Genomic DNA, 26347 nt, shown 5'->3' with positions numbered 1-26347 from the left:
GTGCGAACGATTTTTTGACCCACCAAAATTTTCGCAAGAGCCACCAAACTTCAAAGATGCCGTCAACTAGCCGTTTGGAGGCCTACAATATGTTTTTCGGGCGAGAAAATCTATTGTCCCTTGACAGATACCCTTCAACTGGTCATCATATTTCGTAATTGAACGTCGCCTTAGTAAGTTGTCGAATGACTCTCCCCATTCTCAAATGTCTCTCCCCATTCTCTCCCCATTCTCAAATGTCTACGGAAAAAGGCTTCAGGGAAGTTACGTTTTCAAACCAGGATTCTACAGGCGTCGACGTTTTTTGAGCAACTGAGTTAAAGTCTCCATGATCTGTAAAAGCCGAATCCTTCCCAATAAAACTAAGAGTAATTGTTGTCTAGCCACGATCAGGTTTGCATGGCAAGCAAACAGCAAAGAAGGGCGATTATAACATTTGACCATGGCATTTTGCTTTGCGATCAGTCCTTGACCAGAAACGACATAAAAGAAAATGCACCGTCACGAAATCTCGGTATCTTTTTCGATTGACTGAAATTTATGGTTACCCAAATAATTCGCACGTCTCAAGTGCGAACGCTATTACAAAAAAAGAAAATTCGATGTTACAAAATTTTCAATTTTTTTGCAAAAAAACCAAATTTTTCGGTGTACAGCGAACAGGGGTCGGATGATATTGGATCGCGTGGAAAATGCATTTTACATTTAAAAAAACTTTACACTTGGAGGATTTCAATTGCTTTTTTTTTTTTTGGTTGTCCTTGCATAAACCTTGTACCCTGTTTCATCCACATTCTTCGTAGTTGTACATTCACTGCGAACAAAGCCTTCCGGTTAGTTTTTATTCAATGGTTTTATCGCGTTGAGATATGCCGCTGTCCACTGGAATTGCGGGCACAAACTCGGCCACAGGGAATCGAATACCGAAGGACATAGCTGAATCCAGCACGATCTCGTCCCCGAATGAAGGATTATCATAACTTTTCAAATGTGACAAAATGAAGTATAATCATTCAACATCGAGATGACCGTGAGTCCAACGGTAGACTGGAGATACTAAGGTAGCGCAAGTCACGAAGTGAAAAATGGTGGCGAAGAAGGCGTCCAAGAACAAAGATGATCTCGATGCTCTGCTACAAGAAGCAACAAGTTTGCTTGGAGAAAAAGAAATATCACGGAAGAGGAAAAAAGGCCGGAGTGATTTGGAATTTTATAGGGACTCCACCACTGGTTTGAGGAAATACAAGCACGAGTGTCGGCCTCGCGAAAAAAAGGTGACGAATACGTCGCTCTGCAGTGCAACAGAAAAAGGTGAATTTGAAATATTTTTATCTGTTGCAACACGATATCCCCCTAAAATTAACGAATACAGTTATATGAGGCGCCAGAGGGGACAAAAATGCTGTTTAGCAATTTTTCTTTCCAATTATATAAATATGTTCTAAACTGAAGATTTTTGTCATCAGTTTACATATTAGATGCTAACTTATAGTGAAATATTTATGCCCTTTTTCGCATTTATTTTCTAAACTCTTCAGTTGCATTCTAATTGCAAAGAAAATGCGTTACAAGTACAGAAAAAAAATACTCTAATTGAAATGTGTTTTAGTTGTTCTAATGTTCTTATTACATTCTATTTAAAAAAAAACTATTCTAATAATGTTCTTTTCATGCCAAGTTAGAAAAAAACTCTGCTCATAAGAATGAAAAATTATCCTATTCTCGGTCCGAAAATACATGGCAATTGCAAAATATACATGGCAATTGCAAAAAATACATGGCAATTGAAAAAATACCTGGCAATTGAAAAAATACATGGCAATTGAAAAAAATACATGGCAATTGAAAAAAATACATGGCAATTGAAAAAATACATGGCAATTGCAAAAAATACATGGCAATTGCAAAAAATGCATGGCAATTGCAAAAAATACATGGCAATTGCAAAAAATACATGGCAATTGCAAAAAATACATGGCAATTGAAAAAATACATGGCAATTGAAAAAATACATTGCAATTGAAAAAAATACATGGCAATTGCAAAAAATACATGGCAATTGCAAAAAATACATGGCAATTGCAAAAAATACATGGCAATTGCAAAAAATACATGGCAATTGCAAAAATACATGGCAATTGCAAAAAATACATGGCAATTGAAAAAATACATGGCAATTGAAAAAAATACATGGCAATTGAAAAATACATGGCAATTGAAAAAAATACATGGCAATTGCAAAAAGTACATGACAATTGCAAAAAATACATGGCAATTGCAAAAAATACATGACAATTGCAAAAAATACATGGCAATTGCAAAAAGCATTCTAATTAGTATGCAAATTATATTTAGTTGAATTTTTTGTGCTAATTAAAACGCGCTTCTAATTAAAATGCAAATTGATGCTACACAAAGCGGTGTTGGATATAAGGGTTTTGCGGATCCCGTTTTGGCACTAATTTTAAAGCTTTGAATTTGAAGACTATCTAGAAAAGCTAAGATATGCCTTTATACCGTCGAGGAAGAGGCGACATAGAGATAGCTAGAGAGATGCTTAGAAAATACTCAAGCAGTTCTCGGTCAAATTGCTAGCTTCCCCTCTCCAGACATTTGCAGCATTTGTTTGGAAGACAAAGTCTGTATACGATGTATGGAGTATTGCGTTCTTAGCGTAGTGTTCAACCGAAACACGAAGAGTATACAAATCGATGGTTTATTTTCCTTCAGTGTCGAATGGTGAAAATGGATGGTGCTGCGATGAATGATAAACTGATAAACTGAGGTGATAAATTAAGGTTCTGTCCTTGTGTACCAGTTCACAAGAGCCGATACAAAAGACCGAACAATACACAACAGCTAACCAATGGCTCCTAAACAAAGAAAGAACAATGGTAATTCCCTTGTGAACCGGTACACCAGGACAGAACCTAAATTAAAGTGAAACCTACCGAAACTAAAAAACACAACACACGAGCTCTGAACCGAATGGGCCTGGGAAACCAAGCTGACTGAGTGGGTCCCAGGACCCACTGACCAAAAAAAGGCGGCAAAACCCGTAACATGGAGTGTCGAAAACAGTTTATGTGCCATTCATGCGATGAAAAGGTTCACAGAACAATGTCAAAAACACCCAATATTTTATCAATGCTCATAAAACTTGTACAATAGAATGAAGGGGGCAAATTTTGTAAATTTTACTTTTTTTAGAGGCCTGAATACAAGTGGCTGTTGGTTATCGCATTACTTATATTTTAATTTGGTGTGTTTTATTGAGTTTATTTATATAAAAGATATATAAAGTCGAGGTTTAATCATTAGGTTCTGCACTATAGTAACTGTTATCATCCATTGTCTTTAATAATATGCAGTTATATTATGAAAAAAATGATACATTTTTGGCAGTTATAATTGTTTTCTTCAACAGACAAAGGAGGCAATCATATTATGAAGATCTTTTTATTGCCAACAAGGGGGATGTTGATAGTCACATGAACAAAGTATATGCAAAGCAGTCCAAATCTGAGGTGTGTATGCAGTTTTATTCCGATCATTTTATACTAAGTTTATAGCCTCTTAGCAAGCTGTGACAAGTTTCTATATTGGTAGGATTGCATGAAATTTTGACTTTTCTGTTACAGTATTAATAGTTATTAAATGCTGCAACTAGGAACAAGACAATATGTGTGGGGAATCACAATGGCGGGCTGCTTCTACTAAGAGCAGAAAGACAGCCAAACTAGATGAGACAGGACCCGAGATTGCAGGCTGCCAGCATGGTTTGCCGCAATGGCCAGTGAACAGGTACCAGGGGAAGCTGTATGGTTGTTTAGTTTGGTGTAAAACATTTTATAGAGTTTTTCCTATCCAGGGGTACAGTATGAACAATAGAGGCCCATCAGCATTCAACTTAAGGCAATTAGAAAACAATGAGAACTGACAAAATTAGAATTAATCAAATTCACAGTTGTAACTAGACCTCAATTAGTCAGTTAATTCATTTTAGTTAATTGAAGTTATACACATTCAACTGAAAGGTAAGTTATTCATATCTTTTAGATCGTGAGGAGCTCATTACTGAGCATGCTATTGCATGGAATCAAAGTAAAATCAATGGCATGGCACAGAGTCTGTCATGAGGATACATGTGGGTCAGTATTTATGCAATATTACTATTGCTAAATAGCTATTAAACAGACAAAATTATGTTACCATTTGTACTCGCATGTACGTGTACATGGAAGTACAATTTTTAGTGGATCTTGTATTGAGTATAACAGGGTTAACGATCTTAATTTTATGTTACAAAGAGAAAGAGTTTACTCGGTGCTTTAAATACATATTGATCACGTTTATTACATCTATGATTTGTGTTTTGATTGTTTTTAAATTATTATTTTTATTATTTTTGATTACCATTTACTCCAGTGCTATGCTACTGAGATTATATAGCCTCACTCTGGCCAAACCTTTGTTTGTACTTTTTTTTTTTTTTTTTCTAAATTTCCTTGATTCATGTAGGCCGTTAAAATGAAAGCAGAATCGCAAAAAAGATTTTGACAACGGTCTAGACAGGAATAATGTATCACTGGATGACTTTAGGCCAGATGAGTGGAAGAGTATTGTTGTTAATCATGCACATGGTAACTTTGTATACTTTTGGTTGTTTATCTCTGAATTTCCTTCTGCTGTCCTATTGATATGGCATTACCTGATAGAATTACTTTGTATTTCTCCTTTAGGGGTGGAAGCCTGGCAAGGCAAGGGCAGTGGTATACTGCGGATTCAAGATGAGGTTGAAATGTTGGTTTCTGCCATTCAACAGACCACTCATTCAATAAGCGGACTAGCAGGTAGTTCTGCTACATCTTGATTTGTTTACCTTTTTTGTTCCTTTTTTTTGGAAGGACTATTGAAGAACCGAAGAAAATCATCTTCACTCATCTTAAATTCACTGTCTTTTTCTTGAAATCTTTGTTTGAAGTATTTTGAAGCTGCTAATTTTCTTCCTGTTATTCCAGTTTTCGCTTTATCTTATTTAGACTTGTCCAAACAGCGTGCACACCTCCGCAAAAAGATTTCTTCAAACAAGAATAAGCTGTCATTCATAATAGATAAGTACAATCAAGAGAAAGAAGGCAATGAAGCTTTGCAAGCTACTGTCTCTGAAGTTATGAAGGGGAATTTCTCATGGGGAAACACAACAGGTAAACTTTGTGAATTTTAGTACTCAATTCAACCTGTCTCATTTGTTGAGTATTTCAGCTTGTAGCTGTCATTTTTGTTCTAAGTATAATTATTTTCATTCTATCATTGATAAAGTATTTTCTTGTACATTGTACAACGTACTAATTTTATATAAGATAAGACACACTTGTGATAGGGGGTAGCTTAGTAGCTACGGTCATTGTGTTGGTGTCTTAAGAAAGACACTATGCTCCAGCACTGCCCCTCTCAAGCAAATTGTACCAGCAAACTGTTCACAACTTCTAATGGATTAGGCCCCTTCTGAGGTGTTGCGTTTTTTCCAACTTCTGAGCACGCAGGACATTAAAATCAAGAACAACAACAACAACAACAGCAACAACAACAAGCCGCTTATTTTCTTTGCTTTTAAAACGTTATTTTGCAAATAGCAAATGCTAATCTAGGTGGGCCATTGATTGCTTATGCATAAAACTAGATCAATTAAATAACATTAATAACAATTAAGATTTAGTTACCTGTAATATTATTATAATAGTTTCTGCATATTAAGATTGCTAAAACAAAATGAGGGGAGAATAATGAGAGGAGAATAATGAGAAAAGACACTGATTTTAATTACTTAAAGTTTCCAGTTCTTGAATAATCTCGTGTTTGATAAGAAAGGAATATTCTTTGTCCAGCATTCTTGGTTATTCATTTTTAATTCTAGCTTTGAAAGACTTTTTGGGTAGCTCTCTTAGATTGCGTGGTATCTCATTCCAAAACTGGCACCAATTATTGAGAATGCATTGTTTTTGTAATTCAAGTCAGTTTTCATTCGTCCATATAGGTACACCAATGAGAATAAAAAAAGTCATCGTTGAAAAACATGAAATGATCACGAGATGGGATGAAGAAATTACTCTCGTAAAAAAAGAGATGGCAAACTTTGTAGCGTTCTACATGGATGTTACTATTCCTCAGCTTGAAAGGATTGTTGTGGAGTTACAGGATAAGTTAGCGCGTGAGCATGTCATAACCATTAGTCTTTACTGTTCTTAACATTAACAGTTTGCTTAATAGAAAATAATCTTGATAAAGCGTTCTTGTTCTTTTTCCCTGTCAAGATCCTGAAAGCAGTTCAGACGTACCACGCGACAACAACAAAGCATCTTGGCAACCTGAGATGGAAGAAAATGTAATTACCTTTATCTTTGTTTTTACTTATTTATTTATCTACGTACGTACTTATTTATTTCTTTATTTCTTTAGTTTTCACACTATCCTTTGCTTCATAACTACAGTGCATTTCTTACTCTTTTGCAATACATTGTGCACTCTTTTACAATAAGGTGCTTACACTTTGCTTTACACTACTCTGCGTCCATGGTATACCTTGCAAACATTCAGACACACTATGTAAAAGTAACGTAGCATCAATATTTCTCTCTGCAACAACTTCTTTCTTTTCATGTGTCTAGGAGATGAAGTACAGAAGTAGTTCAATGAGTGCTGTGGTTCTTCAAGGAAAGTTGAGTTGTGCCAAAAAGGGAATTGCCTTTTGCAAGAGTCAGATTTGTTCTGCAGCTACGAAGTTCAAAGCAATCACTACTTCATTATTCAAGAACCTCTTTTTAATCATGCTTTACTCATTTGTCGCTAACATTTTTTTGATCTTTGGTATGCACGTAACACTACTTTGTCTCCCGCGATATACTTTTCGCACCTAAACAAGTTGGAAATAGGTAAGACAAAGAACATCCCTTTCTGTAGATGACTGTTCTCTTCAGGATCGCCCAAAATTACTGGTGAAGGCACAGTTGGCTTTTTTATGTAAGTAATTAAAAAACACAGGCAAACCCTCTTTCAATTTTATGGCCATGAAGCGTCACGCGATTTTCGTCTACAATACCAACAGAGAGAATCTCGCCATCAACAACATAAACCACTCCACTACCCTCCTTTGCTGCTACTTGCCCATCCTCAGTGTCACCTACCAGACTCCCACTGCTATTTGTCACTGTGTTCACATTGGTCACTTGGGTACACCCAGCTCCACTTGACTGACATGCATTACCACCTGAGGCACCACCCACACCAGCCACTTGACCACGACGCACACCACCTGCCTGACTCCCATTGCCAATTGCTGCACCCCCACTCAGCCACTTGCCCACACCCAGCACCGACATTCACACCAGCCATCTGCCCATGACGCGCACCACCTGCCTGACTCTCCTTACCAATTGCTGCACCTTCCACTCTAGCCATTTGCCCATGCCCATGCCCTGCGCTATATGCCTGACTCCCATTGCCAATTGCTACACCTCCCACACCAGCCATTTTGTCCACACCCAGCACCAACACCCACACTGGCCAACTGCCCATGCCCCACACCACCTGCCTGACACCCATCTAGTCCCCCAGTGTGATCTGCTGGATTCTCTGTGGTACCATCCCCACCTTCTGGTGCGATACCAGTACAAATTACAGACATTGTATCATTTCCAAAACTGACAGTAACTGATGCATCGTCAGGGTCATCATCCATGGTATTATCACTGCCATGAACGTCTACACAGAAAAATAACGTTTAAAGTATAAGTAATTTTCAAAAAGAAATCTAAACTAAATTCAGTTAGTGCATTTTGTCCATCTTAACGTGATAATTTGTTACCTTTTCTGTGTTGGTCAGCATTGTAAGGGACAATACTATAAAACATTGCAAGACACTCCTATACCTCCTTTAGAAAATCAGTTGAATATGACACGACATGTAAGACTTGCAACTCCAGATCTCAAGGACTTTTCTTATTACTATTTATCATTATTATCAATATCATTATTTTTATCATTATTGCTATTTTTACTTACCTTTGGCAAATTGTTGGAAGAGCTTTGTGGTTACTCAACCATACTTTGATGCATTGCTTTTATCCGACCCCACAAATTTTAGCCCAGCACCAGGTGTGCCATAAGTATGTACAGATGTACCAGTACCATGTTTATTGAAGTACAAAACAACAACATCCCAACCATGATGTTGATATAAAACATTTGCCTGAAAAACAAACAACATGAAATATTCGCATTAGCGTTTCTGAATATATATCACATTGCAGCAGATAAAATAAGGTCATAGGAAATAGAATAGAGAGTTAGAAGCCAGGTATTTACACTTGAGGTGCTTTTTAAAGCTCTATCATTTTCATTTTTATCATCACCATTATGGTATTTTTTAATAATTTTATGTTGTTGTTGTTTTTGCTGTTGTTATTATTATTATTATCATCATAATTATTATTATCATCATAATTATTATTATCATCATAATTATTATTATTATTAAATGTTCATCATTGTTGGCATCATTGCTAATATCAGGGCTCAAAATATATGAATGCTAGTAAGCCAAATCTAAAAGCACCAACAAACAAGTACTGCAGCAACATTTGTCAAGTAAATATGTATATAGGGATTTAAATATAAAACCTTTCATTAATTCTGAAATTCATTTAATGAGGACAAAAAATGGGCCAATGGTAACTTTGAGCAGAGGCCAAAATGAAAATACATGTAACTGTTGCTTGTTTGTGTGTGGAAAAATTATAATTTAGCAACTATCTGCTAGTGGACTTATTTGAACTCTGACTACTATCATGATTGTTATCATTTATAAAATGCAGTATTTATTAATTACCCGATACTCCAACAGCTTCCTTTGTTGGGTGACAAGTGTTTTATTTTTTGTGCCAGTTTTTCCCAGTCAAATGGTTTGATTTGGAATGCTGCCTCGCATCCTTCAATCTTGCAACTTTTGGATGCATTGTAATTCATGCCACCACACATGCTACATTTCTGTAATAGAATAATAAAATAACAAAAATTTCTATTTTCACATTACTGCTTTAAATTAAGTACGGGTGTACTATAAAACTAATTTTCTGTTCGTGTGGCATTGAATCCTGCTATCTTGCCGCTCTTCGGCCAGAGTGCAAATGTGGTCAGTAAATGTTGATAGAATGTTATAATTAAGTACAGTTAAAGGTAGTTAAAGGTAAGTTTAAAACAGATCAATTAATAATTGATCTGCTGTAATAATATTTGGCAGAGAAAATTACATTTGAGGGATTCAATTGCAATATTTTTGGCCTAATAACAGACACTGTAGCCATATTCAATAATGAAGGCTTGTGAAAGTTCTAGAAAAAATGATTTCTCAGAAAACATTAAAAAAAAGTTTAAAAAAACTTTGAACGAATTATCATTATTACCAAGGCTGCGCTCTTGCAGTGCCCGGTGGCCCCTGGCGCCTTACTTTTGCTCTTGGGCGACTCGGAAATTTTAGTTTTTTCATTCAAAGCATATGCTGGGCACCCTAGATTACACAGTTTCAGAACACTGGGTTCCATTCAATTTTCCTTAGAGCACAGCCTTGATTACTATTATTATTATGTTACTAGGTGAGTTTTAACTGAATGAAAAGATAATTTTTATTTTTTTTTTTAATTTTTATTTAAATTTAATTACGGCTAACACAAAATACATACAAACACAAAATTGCATGGTAAAAAACAGCTGCACAATTGCTCTTTTTAGGAATTAACATACAGTGTAATGAAAAGATAAATGACAATTAAAAAGCATGTTTCCTAAAATAAAAATCTAAAGTGAAAATTATATACTATTAATTACATATACTTGGCTCGTATATGACACAAAATTGTCATTTACAATAGTCTACAAAATACTTCAATTAAATTGCATTTTGATCCGGAAAGGTTTCTCTTTCTAACAGGAATTTAACATATATAATCTGATTGCCCTTACCCTAGTTGTGACCATTTTAGTCACCCTACAGGAAGGCTATAATTTTGCAGTTATAGCAAATAAACTATTGATAATTTATAATAAATTTAGTATTTATTTGTGATCACAGGTGTAGCCTTTAAATACTCCACTCATAGGAACAAAGAGTGTGAGTGATTGTGATCACAGGTGATTAATTAACAATTTGAATATATCAACAAAGTTGAAATGGTCAATTGGCCACCGTTACGGTTATAAAAGTTGACGTTTCGAGCGTTAGCCCTTCGTCCTCAATGGAAATTGCATTGATGAAAACAATGTGTGAAGGTGTAGTCTGATCGTCCGGGTGAGTGTAGTCCTGAGAAGGACTGTTGTCGGTGGCAGTGACTGACGTTTCGACAACCTGTGTGGAAGCCATCATCAGAGTCAAGTGAATGATGGTTGTCAGTAAAATGTTCTTATTCCAGTTCGTGTGAAACACTACACTCACCCAGACGATCAGACTACACCTTCACATGTTACCCCCGGGTTCAAACCATTTACTGCTTGAAAACAATATATTAGCTCATGGCCTTTTATTTAATTAACTTTAAACCCCTTGCTATCAGTTGTATGTGAAACTGTGCGAACTCAAATTGACAGCTTTCCCACGCGTGCAAGTATTAGCGTACGAATGACGCCAAGTACCTGCCGCGCTTAAAAGGACATGGTATTCTATATATTTATAGAAAACATATGGACTACTGATCAAACAAAAATTCGAAAATATGTTCAAAGAATACAAAAGCCATAACTGAGATACAATGAAATATATGAAAGCCATAACGTTGACAACCTCAGTGTAATATTTGCGGCGACTATTTTGGCGACCCCAGTCGAGAAGAAACCGGCAGATGAAACCGTCGACTGCAAGTTAAGCACTTGAGAATTTCATGTATTTCTCTAGCATTACCAGGGCACTCTAAACTTACATTTTGTTGAGAACCTTTAAGCTGAATGTTATTGGACAATTGGAATGCTTGAAAAATTTGTATCATTCGCAATCAGGTACTCATGAATATTCACAAGCATCTTATGTCTGAATAATTCACAACTTATGCTAAAACAATCTTTACTTACCTTCCACGACAGCGGACGCCATGAATCAAAATAATAGCCCGAAAAAAGCGAGGAAAGCGAAACACAAGTGACCGAATAGGGCACCTACGACAGCACCGAAGAAATCGAAATCACCCGGGAAAATCATTTCTCATTAGATCTGGTACCCAGGGTTCACTGGCCTCACGGTCATCTCGATGTTGAATGAGTATTACTTCATTTTGTCACATTTGAGAAGTTACGATAATCCTTCATTCGGGAAGGAGATCGTGTTGCGACACGTTTTGCGACACTCATGTTTACATTCTGCCGCTGGACAACTGATCCAATAATGCCGGCTCCAACGTGGTGTTGTTAATGCCACGAGAACAGATGAGAACAATTATTTTCTTGAGGAAGGGTTTAGATGACTTACCAGTTGGAGCTGAGAATTTTTTTAGTACCAATCCTCAAGAAAATATAACTCCTGTTGCTAAATGGCGACTCTCCATGATGTGTTCGAATTTTGGGAGTAATATCGCCGTCACCTTTAATTCTGGATCAGTGCAAGAACACATCACGTTCATAGAACTCGAAGTTCAAGCTTCCAAAGTTATGGAGACACTGTGTGAAGGACGAGAAAGAGTGGCGATATATTCCAAACAATCAACTAGTTTGGTGTCCTGTATTCTTGGAGTGTTGAAGTCTTCGCACCCATTGATTTGAGCTGGCTTCCATGCAGACATTAAAACTGAGCGTCCTTTTTTTGTTTCTAGAAAAGGAGCTACTTGAGCCATTTGAAAAATGTTTACTACAACGGAAAACATTCTTTCCAATCGCAGCAAGGTAGAAATTTGTGTTTGGGATCAAGTTCTATCTAACAGTGGTTTCATACTCTTAAGACGAAGGGATGAATTGAAGGAAAGAAAACGAAAAACTGAGAATCAAGGCCTTGCATTCGTCATGCAGAAGTCTTGTACAACAGGTGAAACGAAGGCCATCAGAGGGCCACACATGTGCACTGTATAGTTAACAACTATTTACCAAAGTGGAGGTGGTTAGTGGTGGATATTTACCGAGCCGCGAAGCGGCGAGGTAAATATCCACTGCTAACCACCGACACTGAGGTGAATAGTTGTTTTAGTATATACTAAAACAGTGAGATAATCTACACCACCAAAATTGATTTTAATTCATACATTCCAACATTTTCCCGCACGGAGAGGACTGAAACAACAAGCCGCGCAAGATTAATTTGCATTTGTAAACAAAACCTTTGTCATTTGGTTTTATCGATGAACTCTGGGTTAGAAATTTAAACCATTACCTTTAAACACAGCCAAACCAAATTTAGTCGCTTCCTTTGTGTTTTCAGGGACTGCTTCGTCGTTAATTTGAGTGATTTCTTCGATTGTCACGGATGCAAACCGGACGCCATTTTTTGCCGAATTGCTCGGAGGTAAATTATAGCATAGGATATTAGGAGTTTGACTAGTCAATCACAGCGTGCCTTCAACGCTATCCACTGTTTTAGTATATACTAATACCAAATATCACTGACTTGAGGTGTGTCTGCAGCAGGGTTTCGTCACTGCAGTAGATATAGAGGTGGTAAAGACAAAGGGTAACACCCCTCTCCCTCCCCTTCCACTCCCCCCTCCCTTCTCACTCTTGCTTTGATGTTAACAAGAAGAACTTGAAACTTGCGATTGGCTTTCAAGAGGCTGGTATATATTGTGCAGTCAACTAGTAAGGGAAACACAGCATTGTGCACTCACTCCAAGAGAGCTTCTCCTCAAATGTAGGTGCACCATGGGGTGGGGGGAGCATTAAAAGTAATATCTACTGCTGCCCAGTAAGTTGATCATGGTCTGAAAGGAGGGTATTGGATTCACATCTAATCCTCCATTGTTGATAGCATGGTGCTCTTGATGAAGTGATTACTTTATTTCAAAATGTCCAAGTCCTTTAAGTGACAAACTAGATATGCTAATTCAACTGTACCCAGCCAAATGCACATGCAATAGGCTACATGTGCTAATTTATTGTGAATTAGATATGCATGTGCAACACGTTTGAACATAGGAAGCCATTGATTGTTGTACCTGGCAACATGGTCAGCAACAGTCTTTAAATACCTGCTTCATGAAAATCATGGTAAACTAGGTTATATGTAATGAATACAAATTAACTGCACTGACTGCAAAGAGGTGTACAAGTCTTGATTAAATACTCTGTTGTTTCAGTTTGAGCAGCTTGACACCTTTGTATAGAGCTGGACACCTTGTTCTTGAAAGCTTCAAATTTTGTAAATGTCACCTTAAAGATAAAATTAGCACCTGAATCATCTTGTAAAAGCCATACATCACAACATTTATAAATGTTTAATCCAGTACAAAATGTAATACATAATCTTCATATCCAACAGGAACATTTTCCAAGTGACATCTGATGATATAATATTCCTTACCTCTCCCTACACCTTTGAACCTTTCATTTTGTTGAGATGTTCAAAGCATTTGCAGCAGGAGCCAGACTTGTAATTGTGCCGGACAGTGTTAAAATGGTGCCATCTATAAGCTTTGCAATATTCTTTTTGATAAAGAAAGGGTGACCATTTTACAGGTAAGAGTTTTTTGAGAATTACAAGACCCTGAAATTACCATACACCAGTTGGTGCTACCAATAATATAATATTAGAAAAGGATGGAATTGACTTCACCCCTTTCCTTGAACTCAATACTGACAAGCAATTTCCTCAGCAAAGATTAACTGTGGGAAAATTCACATGCAAACTAAAATTTGTTCTTGCAAAGTTGTCAGAAAACCAGCTGGAGTGAATGATTGCACAGATCACCTATGAAACAAAGTGGTACTGCATAAGTTCTTTTACCAGACTGATACTCATGGTCTTAAATAAATGAGGAGAATTTACTACCTTTCTATAATCAAAAATGGATAGATATTCTCGTCTTCTTGGATAAGGACGAATAAACCGTAGGCCCCGTCTCCTGCAGGGTTAAGGGTAGGAGACGTTCATTTCCCACGCACAAGATTACTGTGTAATGGATGTCCTCCCCTGGGGTGGGATGGGTGGGAATTGGCCCTGAAAAGCCCCCATGGGGAGTGGTCAACTAACGTATGTATATGTATGTATGCAAAGCAACTAAGTTTTATTTCTATCTTAAACAGCCCACTCCATCCTTGATGTATCACGTTGGTCAAGAACTAATTCAGTCAAAGATTCTCAGTAAAGATTAATCTCTCAGAGTGCTGGCATTTGGTGGGGAAACTTGCCCCATTCTCTCCACCCTCAGGAAATGGAGGTCTCTTCAGAGTAAAACCTCAATGTGCAATCTTTATGGCATCACAGAGGTTTCCTGCTAGGCATCTTGTCATAAAAGTACCACTAGGTGCTCCTCTGTTGGACACAATCATTGAGGTGCAAGATGAAAATGGGGAAACTGTTTCAGAAGGAGTGGGCAAATATACATTGGTTAGTTAATTGCGGTGACTAACTTAAAGCTTATTAGATGATGAAAGGCTTTAGAAGATGGCATAAGTATTTGTGTGATACATGATTCCTTTGATAGTGATATTTTTTTACCTCTGGAGTCAATTTAGATCATATATAGTGAGTCATTGGGGAGAGGACATGCAAATCTGATTTTTTTTCTCTTTTTCAAGGAGGGGGCATGCAGGCATATTTTTTTCCATTTTAATTGAGGAGAAATCATGTAAATCCGATTTTTTCTCCTGGCTTTGTTAGGTGGATCAAATAGGGTGTGTCTTCTAAGAATGAGACCCAAACTCCAACCAGGAACAATGCGTGCCACAGGGAATTGGGCATTTGTGAAAGAAAATACCATTTGGTACTGAGGACGCAAAGACAGGCAGATCAAGCGAATGGGCAAAAGAATAAATCTTGATTGGATTGAACAGCAAATTTCTGAACAGATCCCAGAAATAACATGTTCCCTGGTTTTAGACAAAACTAGCTAGCTGCCAACAGAAAACTTGATAAACTTCATTTAGTTCTAGTAAGCAAATCTCTGTCACAGGATGACAATAAATTGTCATCTTTTAAAAGAAGCATCCTGAGTGTCTTACCAATTGATGCTCAGCCTGACTCTGTGCATATGATTTCTCACCTGCCAATGAAAGCTCATGGGAAGGTCAATAGAGGCTCCTTATTGGGTAAGGCCCAGAAAAGAACAAAGCTAAAGGACATGTCTATACTAGAGAGTTTCTGAGATATGCCTGGAATGAAGTGTTGGGAGTCAGTGAAACTATGGTGAACAGAAGGTTTTTACAGACAATGTGAAAAAACAGGCCAATGATTTGTTTCAAATCAAACAAAGAGATTTTAAGGAAGATGACATGTTTATCTCTTGTGGTGGGTCATCTCTTAATGCAGTAAGGCTGATGGAATTAATTGAGACATTTGTTACTGAAGAGGAGACAGAAGTTGATCTGTCAGAGTTATTGGACATAATTTTAACAAAACCTTTTGGGGTTCTTTGTAACTACCTGGAGAGGAAACTCAATATTCCCAATGAAAGAAATGATCTGAGCTCTAAGGAGACACATCATCTTCATGAAGATACAAACAAAATATCTCCAGCTCCTTCATCCAGTGTTCCTTTTGAAGAAATACCTGTTCTTAGCACGAAAAGATTGTTCTCAACTCTGGCTGATGCTGCCTCCCATTACAGTAGTAAGGCAGCAAAAAAGATCCAGGCCCTAGAAAATAAGGATTCTAATATAACTGCACTGTCAGATGTAACTGAATTGAAAACCTGTTTTTGTTCTATGCAGAGACAAAACCAGTTTAATGTTTGTAACATTTGTAAACACTCAACACCAAGCACAGATGGGGTTGTGGCAAGCAAGGCACCAACATTTTCTGCCAGTCAAGCCAGTGTCTCAGCCAGTGCTGTATCTTGTGAGGTAGCAGGGACACCTTTAATACCAAGGGTCCCTGACCAGTTTTTCTCTTCTGTCCAAGATCATAAAGGTTCCATGGCTGTCAACCCAGATACAGGAAATTTTAACACTGCAGAAGGGAAAGTTTCCGTTTCTTGTCAGTGGCGAACTTGTCTTTACAAATGTATTGATGCCTCACCTCTTGTGGTGCATGCACCAGGGAGGTCTGAGGGGGAAGTTTTCATTGGTTCCCACAGTCATGTGTTCATGTGCATCAGACTGAGTGATGGCAAAGTACTGTGGGAGAGTAGACTGGGGGACAGAATAGAATCCTCTGCAGCTCTTTCACTTTGTGGTAGATATGTTGTAGTGGGTAAGTATTGTATGTTGTTTTTAGATACAAGGGAGTACACTGTGGGAGCAAACCAGGAATAAACTAGGCAAATATGGTAATTACCTTGTGATTATGTTACAGGATCTGAATGTACACTTGAGTGTTTAAAGTACATGTATTGACCTTGTTTTCACTTTCTCTAGAGTGTTTTTTGCACTACCAATATTAAAATTCTCAATGTAAAAATGTATCCATTGTAAACATTCTCAGGAGAAAGGAGCCTGCTGCTTATCTCGTCATTCATTTCATCAATTCATTTTTTTTCTAAACCTTCCTCCACCCTTCCATCCCCTCCCTTCTTTCGATTTTAAACTTATTGTCATTTGTTTTGTAGTTATATGTTCGGAGATACTAGCACATCTAGTGCTATTCATAAATCTGAATGGAAATAAGTTTATGTAGGTATGTATAGCTGGTTTTGTATGGGTCCTGAAATATTTGGAATTTTATATTGACATTTTCTAGGACTGCAATGTCCTGGAAAAGGTCTGTGTGTCCTGGGAAGTCCTGAAAATCTTCCTAACTCAAGCAATAAAGTTTTCAAAGTTTAGATTCTAAGAAATGTATGTAGATTGTAAGGAAAATTGATTTGAAAATCTTAAAGGTTTTTAAGGTGAAATTTGGAGCCCTGGAAAAATCAGTTTGAGACCTAGGAACAAAAACCCTGGAAAAGTCCCTGTAATAACGGAGACAATGATCTGCTCCCCTTCTCATCAACTGAAACCTAATATTTTTTTTCTAGGCTGTTATGATGGCCAAGTATATGTACTTAACCGCTTCATCGGTGAAATAAGTTGGACATTTCAAACAGGTGCAGCTGTGAAAAGTTCTCCCTGCATTGACCCACAGACTGGATTGGCCTGGGTAGGGTCACATGACCACCATTTGTATGTCCTTGATGTTACAAACAGGCAGTGCATTGCTGCAATACACTGTGGTGGAGGATCTTGTTTCAGTTCTCCATGTATTAGTAAGAAACCACACTTAGTATTCATTGCTACACTGACTGGCTGTCTTCTTGCCATTGATGCTACCAAACATACAGTACTTTGGAGTCAGCAGTGTCCTAAGCCGGTGTTTGCATCACCATTATTGACACCCATTGGTATAGTTTGTGCATGTGTCAATGGATTTGTTTATTGTTTTGACTTTCAAGGTAATAAGCTATGGGAGTTTGAGACCCAAGCTTCAGTGTTCTGTTCATCAACTTTGTACCAGGATGTAACACATGATTGCAGGCTCTCTGGCTGTATTGTGTTTGGCTCTCATGACAAATGTGTGTATTGCTTGTCACTAAATGGAGAGCTCTCATGGAGTTTTACAACTGATGGGCCAATGTATTCAAGTCCTTATGTAGCCATGGTGAACAGCAATATTTCCTGTCACGCAACAGATAATGCAGGGCGTTGTGACAAGTGTGACACTCAATTAGCAGTGTTTGCTCTGTCAAGTGTTGGAACCCTGTATATTCTAGATTTTTATTCAGGAGTTCTGTTAGCTTTTTATTCATTGCCTGGTGAAGTATTTTCTTCACCTGTTGTAGTTGACAATCAAATTCTTATTGGCTGCAGGGACAACTATCTTTACTCACTTGAAATATTAAGTATAACCGAAAAGTAACTACTAGCATTGTTGACTTAAAAAAACAGAATTCCCCTTTCACTCATCTGAATAAAAAGCACTTATATTTTAATTTCAATAATTCCCAAACTAAACATTTTTTTCTGCAGACATGGGACTGAAAATATTGTAAATTACAAAGTTGAATTAGGATCTGTTCTTGTTAACCTCTTTAAGAATGAAAAGGCAAATTTATCAAATATTTTAGCGGCAAGATGAACTAAATCGGAAAACTTTTTTCTCTGTTGTTATCCACATAAGAATATGCTATTAACAAATTATCTTCCTCAAGCTGATATTCTTATTAAACTTAGGGACCAGTCATGGGGGGAGGGGAGGGGCTGGGGAGATTGTAGGGGGTCACATGGTTTTCTGGGGGAGTGGGGAGATCAATCATCTCTAATAGAGTTTAAAGAGAGACTGTGGAAAATTGCCTGTCAATAAGGGAGACCATCAGAATACTACAGAGCCTCAGAGGGGGAGGTAAGGGAGTGGTTAACCGGACAAATTTTATAAAAAGTAAAATCGCATGAATTCCATCTACCCACTCCCCCTCCCCTCATAATGGTGCTCGATTTTCCGATTTTCCGATTTCAGCCTTTGTATTCCTAAAACAAATTATTGCTACGAAACGAGAATAGTTGGAAATAACTTTTTACATCGTTCACTAATTGACGGGTGAATTACTCTTTTTCACTTCTTGACTGAATTTGACTCATTCAAAAGTTACAGTGGAAGAAAGAATTCCGCCTCAAGTTGTGCGGATTTTCCTTTAATCAAAGTCTTCCACCTGCGAAGTGTATTAGCTCGGCAATGGTGGTTATGTTCTTTCTTTAACCACCCCCTCCCCCCCCCAGAAAATAATTGTTCCTAGCATCTAAGTCAGTCATAATCGTCCCCCAGATGACTGGAATAATCATGTTTATTCTATCGAAGAGTACATCAGATTAATTATGAACACGTCTCATTTTGTCTTTGAAGCACCTCTGTTTGAAAAGGCAATAGTTACACGTGGGTTTCCTGCAATACGATCATTCTCGCCAGACGAATAGCCTATTAAAATAGTTATGCACTTAACTACGACCTATTACTTTGGGAAATTAAAAACTCAATTGTCCCACAAAGACCTTTCTTACTTACAGGGACAGTCACTTAATTGGCTGTTAACATTAAATCTCTCCTGGAGTGCGGCTAAAAACTTTTTCTGGGAATTTCCTTTTTTTTATAATTTGTAACAAAATCTAGACAAAAAGAATACCATTAAGAAATGGCACAGTAATCTTTCCTAGCACGTTCTTGTCGTTCCTTGACGTGTTGCAGGTTATCCAAGGAAAGCTGTACCTCACACAACCGATCTTGATTACGCTTTACGTCAACATGCTTGAGACCAAACTTTTTCATTCGAATATTTAAGGCACGTTCAAAATATTCCTTGGCCTGTTCTAAGTCGCCCAATTCACGATGTACATCACCCAAGCTGGTGTAAGAAAACGCAAGATAAATATGATCAGGTTCAAGATTCTTCAATTGGATGTCTAAAGCACGTTCGTATAGCTCCTTGGCCTGTTCTACGTTATGCAACAAAAGTTGCACATTAGCCAAATGATGATATGAATTTGCCATATCAACATGCTCGGGTGCAAGATTTTTCCGTCGTATATCCAATGCTTTTTCGTGATATTCCTTCGCCTGCTCCAGATTACATAATTCACTCTCTATCCTACCTAACTGATGGTAAATAGACGCGACAGCAACATGCTCGGACCCGAGCTTTTTCAGTCGAATGTTAAAGGCACGTCCAAAAGACTCCTTGGCCTGTTCCAAGTCGCCCAATTTACGGTGTATCTCACCCAAGCCGGAGTAAGAAAACGCAAGATAAATATGATCAGGTTCAAGATTCTTCAATTGGATGTCTAAAGCACGTTCGTATAGCTCCTTGGCCTGTTCTACGTTATGCAACAAAAGTTGCACATTAGCCAAATGATGATATGAATTTGCCATATCAACATGCTCGGGTGCAAGATTTTTCCGTCGTATATCCAATGCTTTTTCGTGATATTCCTTCGCCTGTTCCAGATTACATAATTTACTCTCTATCATACCTAAGTCATGGTAAGTAGACGCGACATCAAGGTGCTCGGGACTAAGCTTCTTAAACTGAATGTTCAGAGCACAGTCCAAATGCTCCTTATCTAAGGCACGTTCGCAATTCTCTTTCAGCTGATCCTTTTCAGCCAGTTTCAAAGCTGCTTCACAGTAGACTTTTGCTGTTGAATATTCACGGTGATTCAAGCCAATTTTTGCAAGCCTTCTGAAAGCTCTTATTAGTTCGAAATAGTTGAAAACATCTTCCTTGATAACTTGACAATCATCTCTGTGAAGGAAGGCATTTTCAACTTCTGCAGCAAACGTAATCAAGTGTGGAACAAAATGCTCACTGTCACGATTAAAGTTTCGGTCGCGCCAGGTCTGTGGCAAATGAGCGTCTACGAATTGTTTGAATGACATCACTAGTGCAATAACTTGAACAAGTTCATCAAGCTCCCGACTTTCTTTGATTACAGATTTGTTTGCCTCGTGCACAACTTGATGCGTACTAACAAAAATCCCATTTTCTCTTTCTTCGAACATAAGAAGTGAGTAGCCTTGGATCTGAAGAGCAATTTCTTCTTTATCCAATTGCGCATTCTTTTCATTCAAAATGTAATTAATAACGATGTCTAAATGCAAGGGCTTTTGAGAACATAGAGAAAGGAGTGTAAATGCACTTTTTACAACAGTGTCGTTGTTTATCGCTCTTTCAATGGCCAGCTTTGTTGCCACAGTCATGGACTTCTTGTAACTTGGGTTGGTTATTGTCAGTTCCTTTTCAGTAAGGGCTTTCATACCTCTTTCTAGCTTTTCTAAGTATTCCTTCCATCCAAAGTTTCTGTTAACTCGACTTTCGCGAATCTTTTTAACGTAAACACCTGCACTAGCCAGCGCGAGGGGCTGGTAATCTAATATCTTTGCGACTTCATCCTCCATTCCTTGTTGTCTAATCCCTGAAACCTTCGCTAAAAAGCAGCAGGCATCTGTAGGCACCATGCCTTCGCTCACTGAGATGTGAGAGACAAAGGAGCTTTCAGAGGGGATGGATGAAGTGTTCTGTGTTGTGATAAGCAACTGGCCTTTTGACCACTGGCGGTTTCCAGACCGAGGGAGAAAATCATGTACGTCACATAAACTGCTAACATTGTCGACCACCAAGAGCCACGATCCGTAGAGAGGAATTTTGGTTGCTATCAAATCCATTAGACTGTTGATTTTTTCTTCAACCTGCATATCTGTTGAGTTAATGGTGTGCAGGACAGTGTATTCGGGGCACTTGATGTGTCTTGCCAATGAAGCGTACGATTCCAAGAGCGTTTTTGAACCTTCAGCGTTCAAAGTCATAACGAAAGTGGAGGTATTGGGGTCTTGGCTGGCTTCCGCGTGGAATTTCTGAGCTACTAGACCGGCCAGTTGAGATTTACCACTTCCGGGGTTACCCGAAATATATAAGTAACTCAAACCATTTTCATTTGCTTTTCTTAGTAGTTCAAGCGTTTTCGCTATTCTTTCAACCTGGCTCTCGCGAGGTGCGATTTCGTGCGATGGTTTGGGCGGAAGAATGCAGAATGAAGAAACATGACGGTTGAACTGCTCCTCGAGGATACGGTGCTGCTCCTCACGGATTTCATGTTGTTCGTCAAGGAGTTGGTACTTTTGTTGAAGTTCCTGATGTTCTTCTACAAGTAACTGGCGTTCTTCTTCAGAGCTTTGTAGTTTCACATTGGTTACACGCAGTTCTTGATGAAGGCTCTGAACGTTTTTTAAAACGTTTTGAAACTCCTTCGTCGGAAATATTTTCTGCTTGTAGATATTTTGAATTTCAGTGGTGGAGAGACCAAGAGACTGAAATGCGATCTCCACTTTACGGACAGTAAGTCTGAACTGTAGATCGGACAGCTGACCTTGTGGCATGTGAGCGAACTCTTCATTGCGAAACTTTCTGAGATCATCGACATTCGAGCGAACTGCTGCACCGAGTCCGTGGCCAATGGAATCAGAATAAAGGATTGCAAAAAAGAGTGTAGTACAATCCCACTTCGCCCTGTTTTCGTTTCTTATCGTTTCCAGCAAACGAGCATTTCGTGTTCGGCTTCGGGGAGATTCCCCGTTGTAGAAGTCCAGTCCATTTTGAGGTTTATCTTTCCATTCTCCCAACGTCGCCTGGTAACGACTGTCCCATTCCCGTTTAAAAATGGATCGCAGTCCGTGCGGCAGGATATTCGTGACTACATGACAAATTCTGAAGTAGTTGAGTTGCTCTTTGGAGTAAGCTGAGGAAGCCATGTCTTCATTGTTGTGCCATTCTTTTAATTTTTAACCCTGTTTAGAAACCATATTACACCTTCAATACCTACTACAAAGAGTCCCAATATCAATTGCCAATTACTTGCATTAAGTGTGTAAGAATAAGATTTTTCATGCATGATAAGTTCCCCTCAGTATTTTTCGCAGGGCCTTCATGGTTGCACTTGCTCATTAAAATGTGATGTTTGTAAAAATAACCCATGGGTAGTCCAATTTGTCCCTCACCAGTTATCTCTGGAAATCTAGAATTTATTTCAGAATTTTAATGATGACAGATTTTCTACTACTGTATGGAGTCCAGTCAGCTGTAATCATACCAGAGATTAACCAAATGACCGCGAAATGGGAGTCCGATTTGTCAATCACGATTATGATTACAGATCAAAACTAACGACACGAAAACCTATTAACAACTAATTAATTAAAACCATTTCAATTTACGAGAAAAAATAAAATGTATTTATTAGAAGAAAGGCTTGTTAATCACAATCTTTAAACAATGTATGATTACAATCTTTGAGAAATACAAAGTGAAAAGCTCAAGAAACAGCTTCCTATCGCTATCGTCGGAAATATCCAGCTTTAGATGGTAGGATGGTATGTCATTGCTATCGTTACTGTTATCAACTCTGTGATCGGTGGATTAAGTTAAGTATTATTAAAGTGATTGGTTGATGTAACCGTCCTTACATAGATGTCCAAATATATACCAAATGTCCTATCGTAACTGTCCAGACGATGTTTAAAAATAAAACCGCCCAGTTCAACCACCATCTCAAATTCGGTGGGAAAATTAGACGGGAAAAAAAGTTTTAAGAACCGAATTGATTGACACATTTTTCACTACTAACGTTGATCTTGTAAAAGGAAAAAGATTACACCTTCGCGCTAAAAGTTAAATACCACATAATTTGTCTTGGTCAGTGTCCTTCTCTGATCGCGGCTGTTTTTATGGAAGGAAAGCTTAGAATTTTTTTTTTTTTTTTTTTTTTTTTACACTTAAAACGCATGGATCCGTATAGAAGAGGACATAGCTACGTCAACAAGTAAAACTACAAACAGTGGAGCCTCTTTAGTTTTCCCCCAAGGTTGACATTGTGTGGTTACCATATGGACAAAGTGTTTAAGCTGTTGCTGTTCAGTTGTCTTCACTGACTGATGATGATCTTATCCTTCCTTAAAGGTAACCGCCATATCATTGTCACCTGGGACATTTAGGAATTTCTTGATTAAGAGATCTGTTTTGCTCAAGTGTCTTTCATATTATCATTATTATGAATACCGAAAAGCGAGAGGGGTTGTCGAGTGACTCGATCGCTCAATGCAATAAAAACAACGGTTTTTAAACTAAATTAAAATTAAATTTCTTTTTTTGACGAGCGATATACAAATATTCCCACGCATTAAGAGAATCTTCACGCCAACCTCGGCACTTCCTCTCTCTTCCTAACTTTCTCGAGGGAAAAAAAGGGGAGACGACCCTCGCAACGAGGTTATCCTCACACTGCCGGCTCTCTCGCACGCGTCACTGATGTGGTCTTAGCCTTGCAAAGAGCAATTACCAGCCTTTGCAAATTTGTTGGCAGTTCTTTTGAAATGGTTTTTTGGGGCTAATGAACAATACTCTGAATGTAAAAGACAAGAAAGGTTATCAAATATATTATATACGGAAACATTCAGAAAGGAAATTAACCATAAACCTTATTAGAACTGTGCACATCTATAGGCAGGGCTGGTATTAGGATTTTATCAAGTTTTCAGAGGTGCTTTCGAGGCAGGGGTGTGTCTGCATTTGTATTTGCTATTTCTCTCATTTTCAATTGAAAACACAAGTTATTGAATAGTAATGGAAACTATTTTTATTTGGCTATTTATTTAGGTACTATAATGACTCACTGTAAGCTTAGTACGTGTTAGCTTATTAGCTTAGTACGGGGTCATCTACCCACATCTAATAAACAATTAAGTTTCCACGCTTAGCTTTTCTCTTTTTTTCAACATAGGTTGTATTGCATCTGTGGATACCTTGACAAATGCTCCTTGAGTAGAAACTGGGAAACAGCAACAATTTGATTTTCTTGGGTACTCTGCTCACGGGAAATTTTTACCGATACCTCTTTGTTGGTATCTGACACTACCAAGGATGGTGGCTTGTGACTTATTAGCAAAATTTCAAATGGGATTCGAAAGCCCTTGTTTTTGTTGAAATTGGAGGCTCTTTGCTCGTCCTCCTGACTCGATGTACGTTACTGGAGAAAGGGGATGTATCCTCTTCATAGATGCTTCAGCAGGGTTAACGGCTGAAGACTTAAGCTTACAATTACGTTTCCATGATGTTTCAATTCTATAGCGACAAGTCTCGCAAACTGCCTGCGGAAGACCATCGTCTGGTAGAACTTTTTGATATAAAACTTCTTCAAATATTTTCATAACCTCGCCATTAAGATTTCTTAACTCTTAATGTTGACAAAAACGAAAGAGCATACTCGACAACGGTCTGAAACATTTTCACTCGGATTATTCATTATCGTAAAAAACGCCAGAACCGTACCTAAACAACTAGCCGAAGGAGATTAAATTTTAGCGAGCACAGAAAGCTACAGTTGCTCGACATACCTGCGTGGCCCGTACGACAAAATAACTTCACGGGATTGGCAAAGTTTCAGTCACAGCAAATTATACGAGAAATTTAGAAAGATTTAAGCTTACATCTCGTCTAACGCCGGTTTAAAGCGACATATTAACGCCTGCAACCATTATGTTTTATGCGAACCTCGCAAACTTTAAACACGTTCTCTCGTGATGCGGAAGAACTTTCAGGGGCTTTAAACGGCGATCACAGTGTGGACGTGGACGAGGACTCTAAACCGAGGAACGATATATTGCTAGCTGAATTGAATAGACTTCGCCAAGAAAATGAGCCCTTGCAGGTAGAAAACGAAGAAATGAGGAAAATTTATCGTAAATCTAACGAGACTAATGTGTTATGACGTTTTCTAGCAGTCATCTGCTGAAGACGCTGTAGTTGAGTTAAAGTTTCAAATCGGGCGCTACGAGGAATTCTGTGAGTAGTCAAAAACGTACACTATAAAAGGAAAAAATCACTGGTTTGCTCAAAATGTAACATGGGTACTATCAGAATTTCAATGATAAAGCGCGGTAAAGTTTTTGTTAATGTATAAACTAAACCTGTTAGTTTTTTTTTTGTTATTCTTATCTGTGATTAGTAACTCTTGTATATTGTCTTTGAAAAGCCTCCTTTGGGGAAAGTCAATAAAGTATGTATATAGGTATGTATGTATACCTGCAAAAGTATATTCAGTATGATTTCCGGTAAGATTTCCGCGGACAATCTGATCGATTTCTCTTACATTGTGTGCTAACTGAAACTTTTCAACTCGAGCAAAGCTTCGTCGCCCAAACAAACATGGCGAGCAACTGGGCTTCTTGTACATGTTCGTGTTAAAACACACGAAAGGACTCTAAAGCATACTTCACTCTGATTGGGCAGAAAAACACAAAGATTTTCTGGCACCAATCAGATCCCAGAACGACTGCGAACGCTTGGAACTAGTCTTGTAATAAGACAATGTCCCCAGGGGCTCTTCCGCCCTAACTTGAAATCGACTCACAGCCCCTGGGTCTCTGAGGATGGGGTTTCCTATGTATCACAGAGATTTGATTTTAAGATGGTAAATGAAGCCTAGTGATCAGCTCAGAGCACTAAGCGTTCTTCATCCTTAAAAAATTTACAAGGAATTTTTGAACAATGATCCCGATGAGAAAGAGACAAGCTTGCAAGCAGGCTGTTTCATATTTCGTAATGAAATGGTTCACCTCTCATTTTTCTTCTTCTGTATGTCTTTTGTCGATGCTTTAATTTTCTTTACATTTTAATTAGATCAGGCTATTGTATTGACGTTTTTTGTTTCTAAG

At 38.0% G+C, this 26347-nt stretch overlaps 2 protein-coding genes, 1 long non-coding RNA gene and 1 pseudogene across 10 annotated transcripts in view; 2 read left to right on the top strand and 2 right to left on the bottom strand.

The window, feature by feature from the left end:
• Positions 1 to 901: 901 nt before the first annotated feature.
• On the top strand, positions 902 to 8832 carry LOC148722845 (uncharacterized). 7 transcript variants are annotated; one of them, XM_088732172.1, is made up of 10 exons: positions 902 to 1311; positions 3428 to 3527; positions 3671 to 3804; positions 4060 to 4151; positions 4522 to 4643; positions 4743 to 4853; positions 5043 to 5207; positions 6038 to 6211; positions 6315 to 6385; positions 6669 to 8832. In XM_088732172.1, the coding sequence occupies exons 6-10, from the start codon at positions 4802 to 4804 to the stop codon at positions 6915 to 6917; spliced, it is 711 nt and encodes a 236-aa protein (XP_088588298.1). In that variant the 5' UTR covers positions 902 to 1311; positions 3428 to 3527; positions 3671 to 3804; positions 4060 to 4151; positions 4522 to 4643; positions 4743 to 4801; the 3' UTR covers positions 6918 to 8832. The 7 variants fall into 7 exon arrangements, with proteins under 7 accessions (XP_088588298.1, XP_088588297.1, XP_088588294.1 ...); XM_088732171.1 differs by having other exon boundaries at positions 5022 to 5207; XM_088732168.1 differs by lacking the exon at positions 4522 to 4643 and adding an exon at positions 2731 to 2785 and having other exon boundaries at positions 5022 to 5207.
• LOC148722844 (uncharacterized) lies at positions 5583 to 11020 on the bottom strand. The gene is made up of 4 exons (XR_015991393.1): positions 10968 to 11020; positions 8888 to 9045; positions 8062 to 8248; positions 5583 to 7761 (listed from the first exon to the last, which is right to left on the bottom strand). It is a non-coding gene; the product is annotated as an uncharacterized LOC148722844 (long non-coding RNA).
• On the top strand, positions 10992 to 18095 carry LOC148722843 (beta-alanine-activating enzyme-like; annotated as a pseudogene). Its single transcript, XR_015991382.1, has 6 exons — positions 10992 to 11919; positions 12449 to 12532; positions 13502 to 13698; positions 14266 to 14569; positions 14843 to 16372; positions 17136 to 18095. The product of XR_015991382.1 is annotated as a beta-alanine-activating enzyme-like (transcript).
• Positions 18096 to 18917: 822 nt separating this feature from the next.
• LOC148722841 (uncharacterized) overlaps positions 18918 to 26347 on the bottom strand; it is a 15801-nt gene continuing 8371 nt past the window's right edge. Inside the window, exon 2 of the mRNA XM_088732165.1 lies at positions 18918 to 22426. Within this exon, the coding sequence (XP_088588291.1) occupies positions 19274 to 22390 (3117 nt within the window). The 5' untranslated portion in view covers positions 22391 to 22426 and the 3' untranslated portion in view covers positions 18918 to 19273. The remainder of the gene's footprint in view (positions 22427 to 26347) is intronic.

This window comes from Stylophora pistillata, chromosome 9 (assembly GCF_964205215.1).
Source record: "Stylophora pistillata chromosome 9, jaStyPist1.2, whole genome shotgun sequence".
Classification (NCBI taxonomy): domain Eukaryota; kingdom Metazoa; phylum Cnidaria; class Anthozoa; order Scleractinia; family Pocilloporidae; genus Stylophora; species Stylophora pistillata.
Note: the sequence above shows the minus strand (reverse complement) of the source record. Positions and strands in the feature narration are given on the sequence as shown.

Bases quoted from the DNA above. Each gene is read 5' to 3' on its own strand.
- LOC148722845 (XM_088732169.1), top strand. The intron at 5,208-6,037 runs GTAAACTTTGTG...TCGTCCATATAG, and splicing joins CTCATGGGGAAACACAACAG to GTACACCAATGAGAATAAAA. The intron at 6,212-6,314 runs GTGAGCATGTCA...TTCCCTGTCAAG, and splicing joins GTTACAGGATAAGTTAGCGC to ATCCTGAAAGCAGTTCAGAC.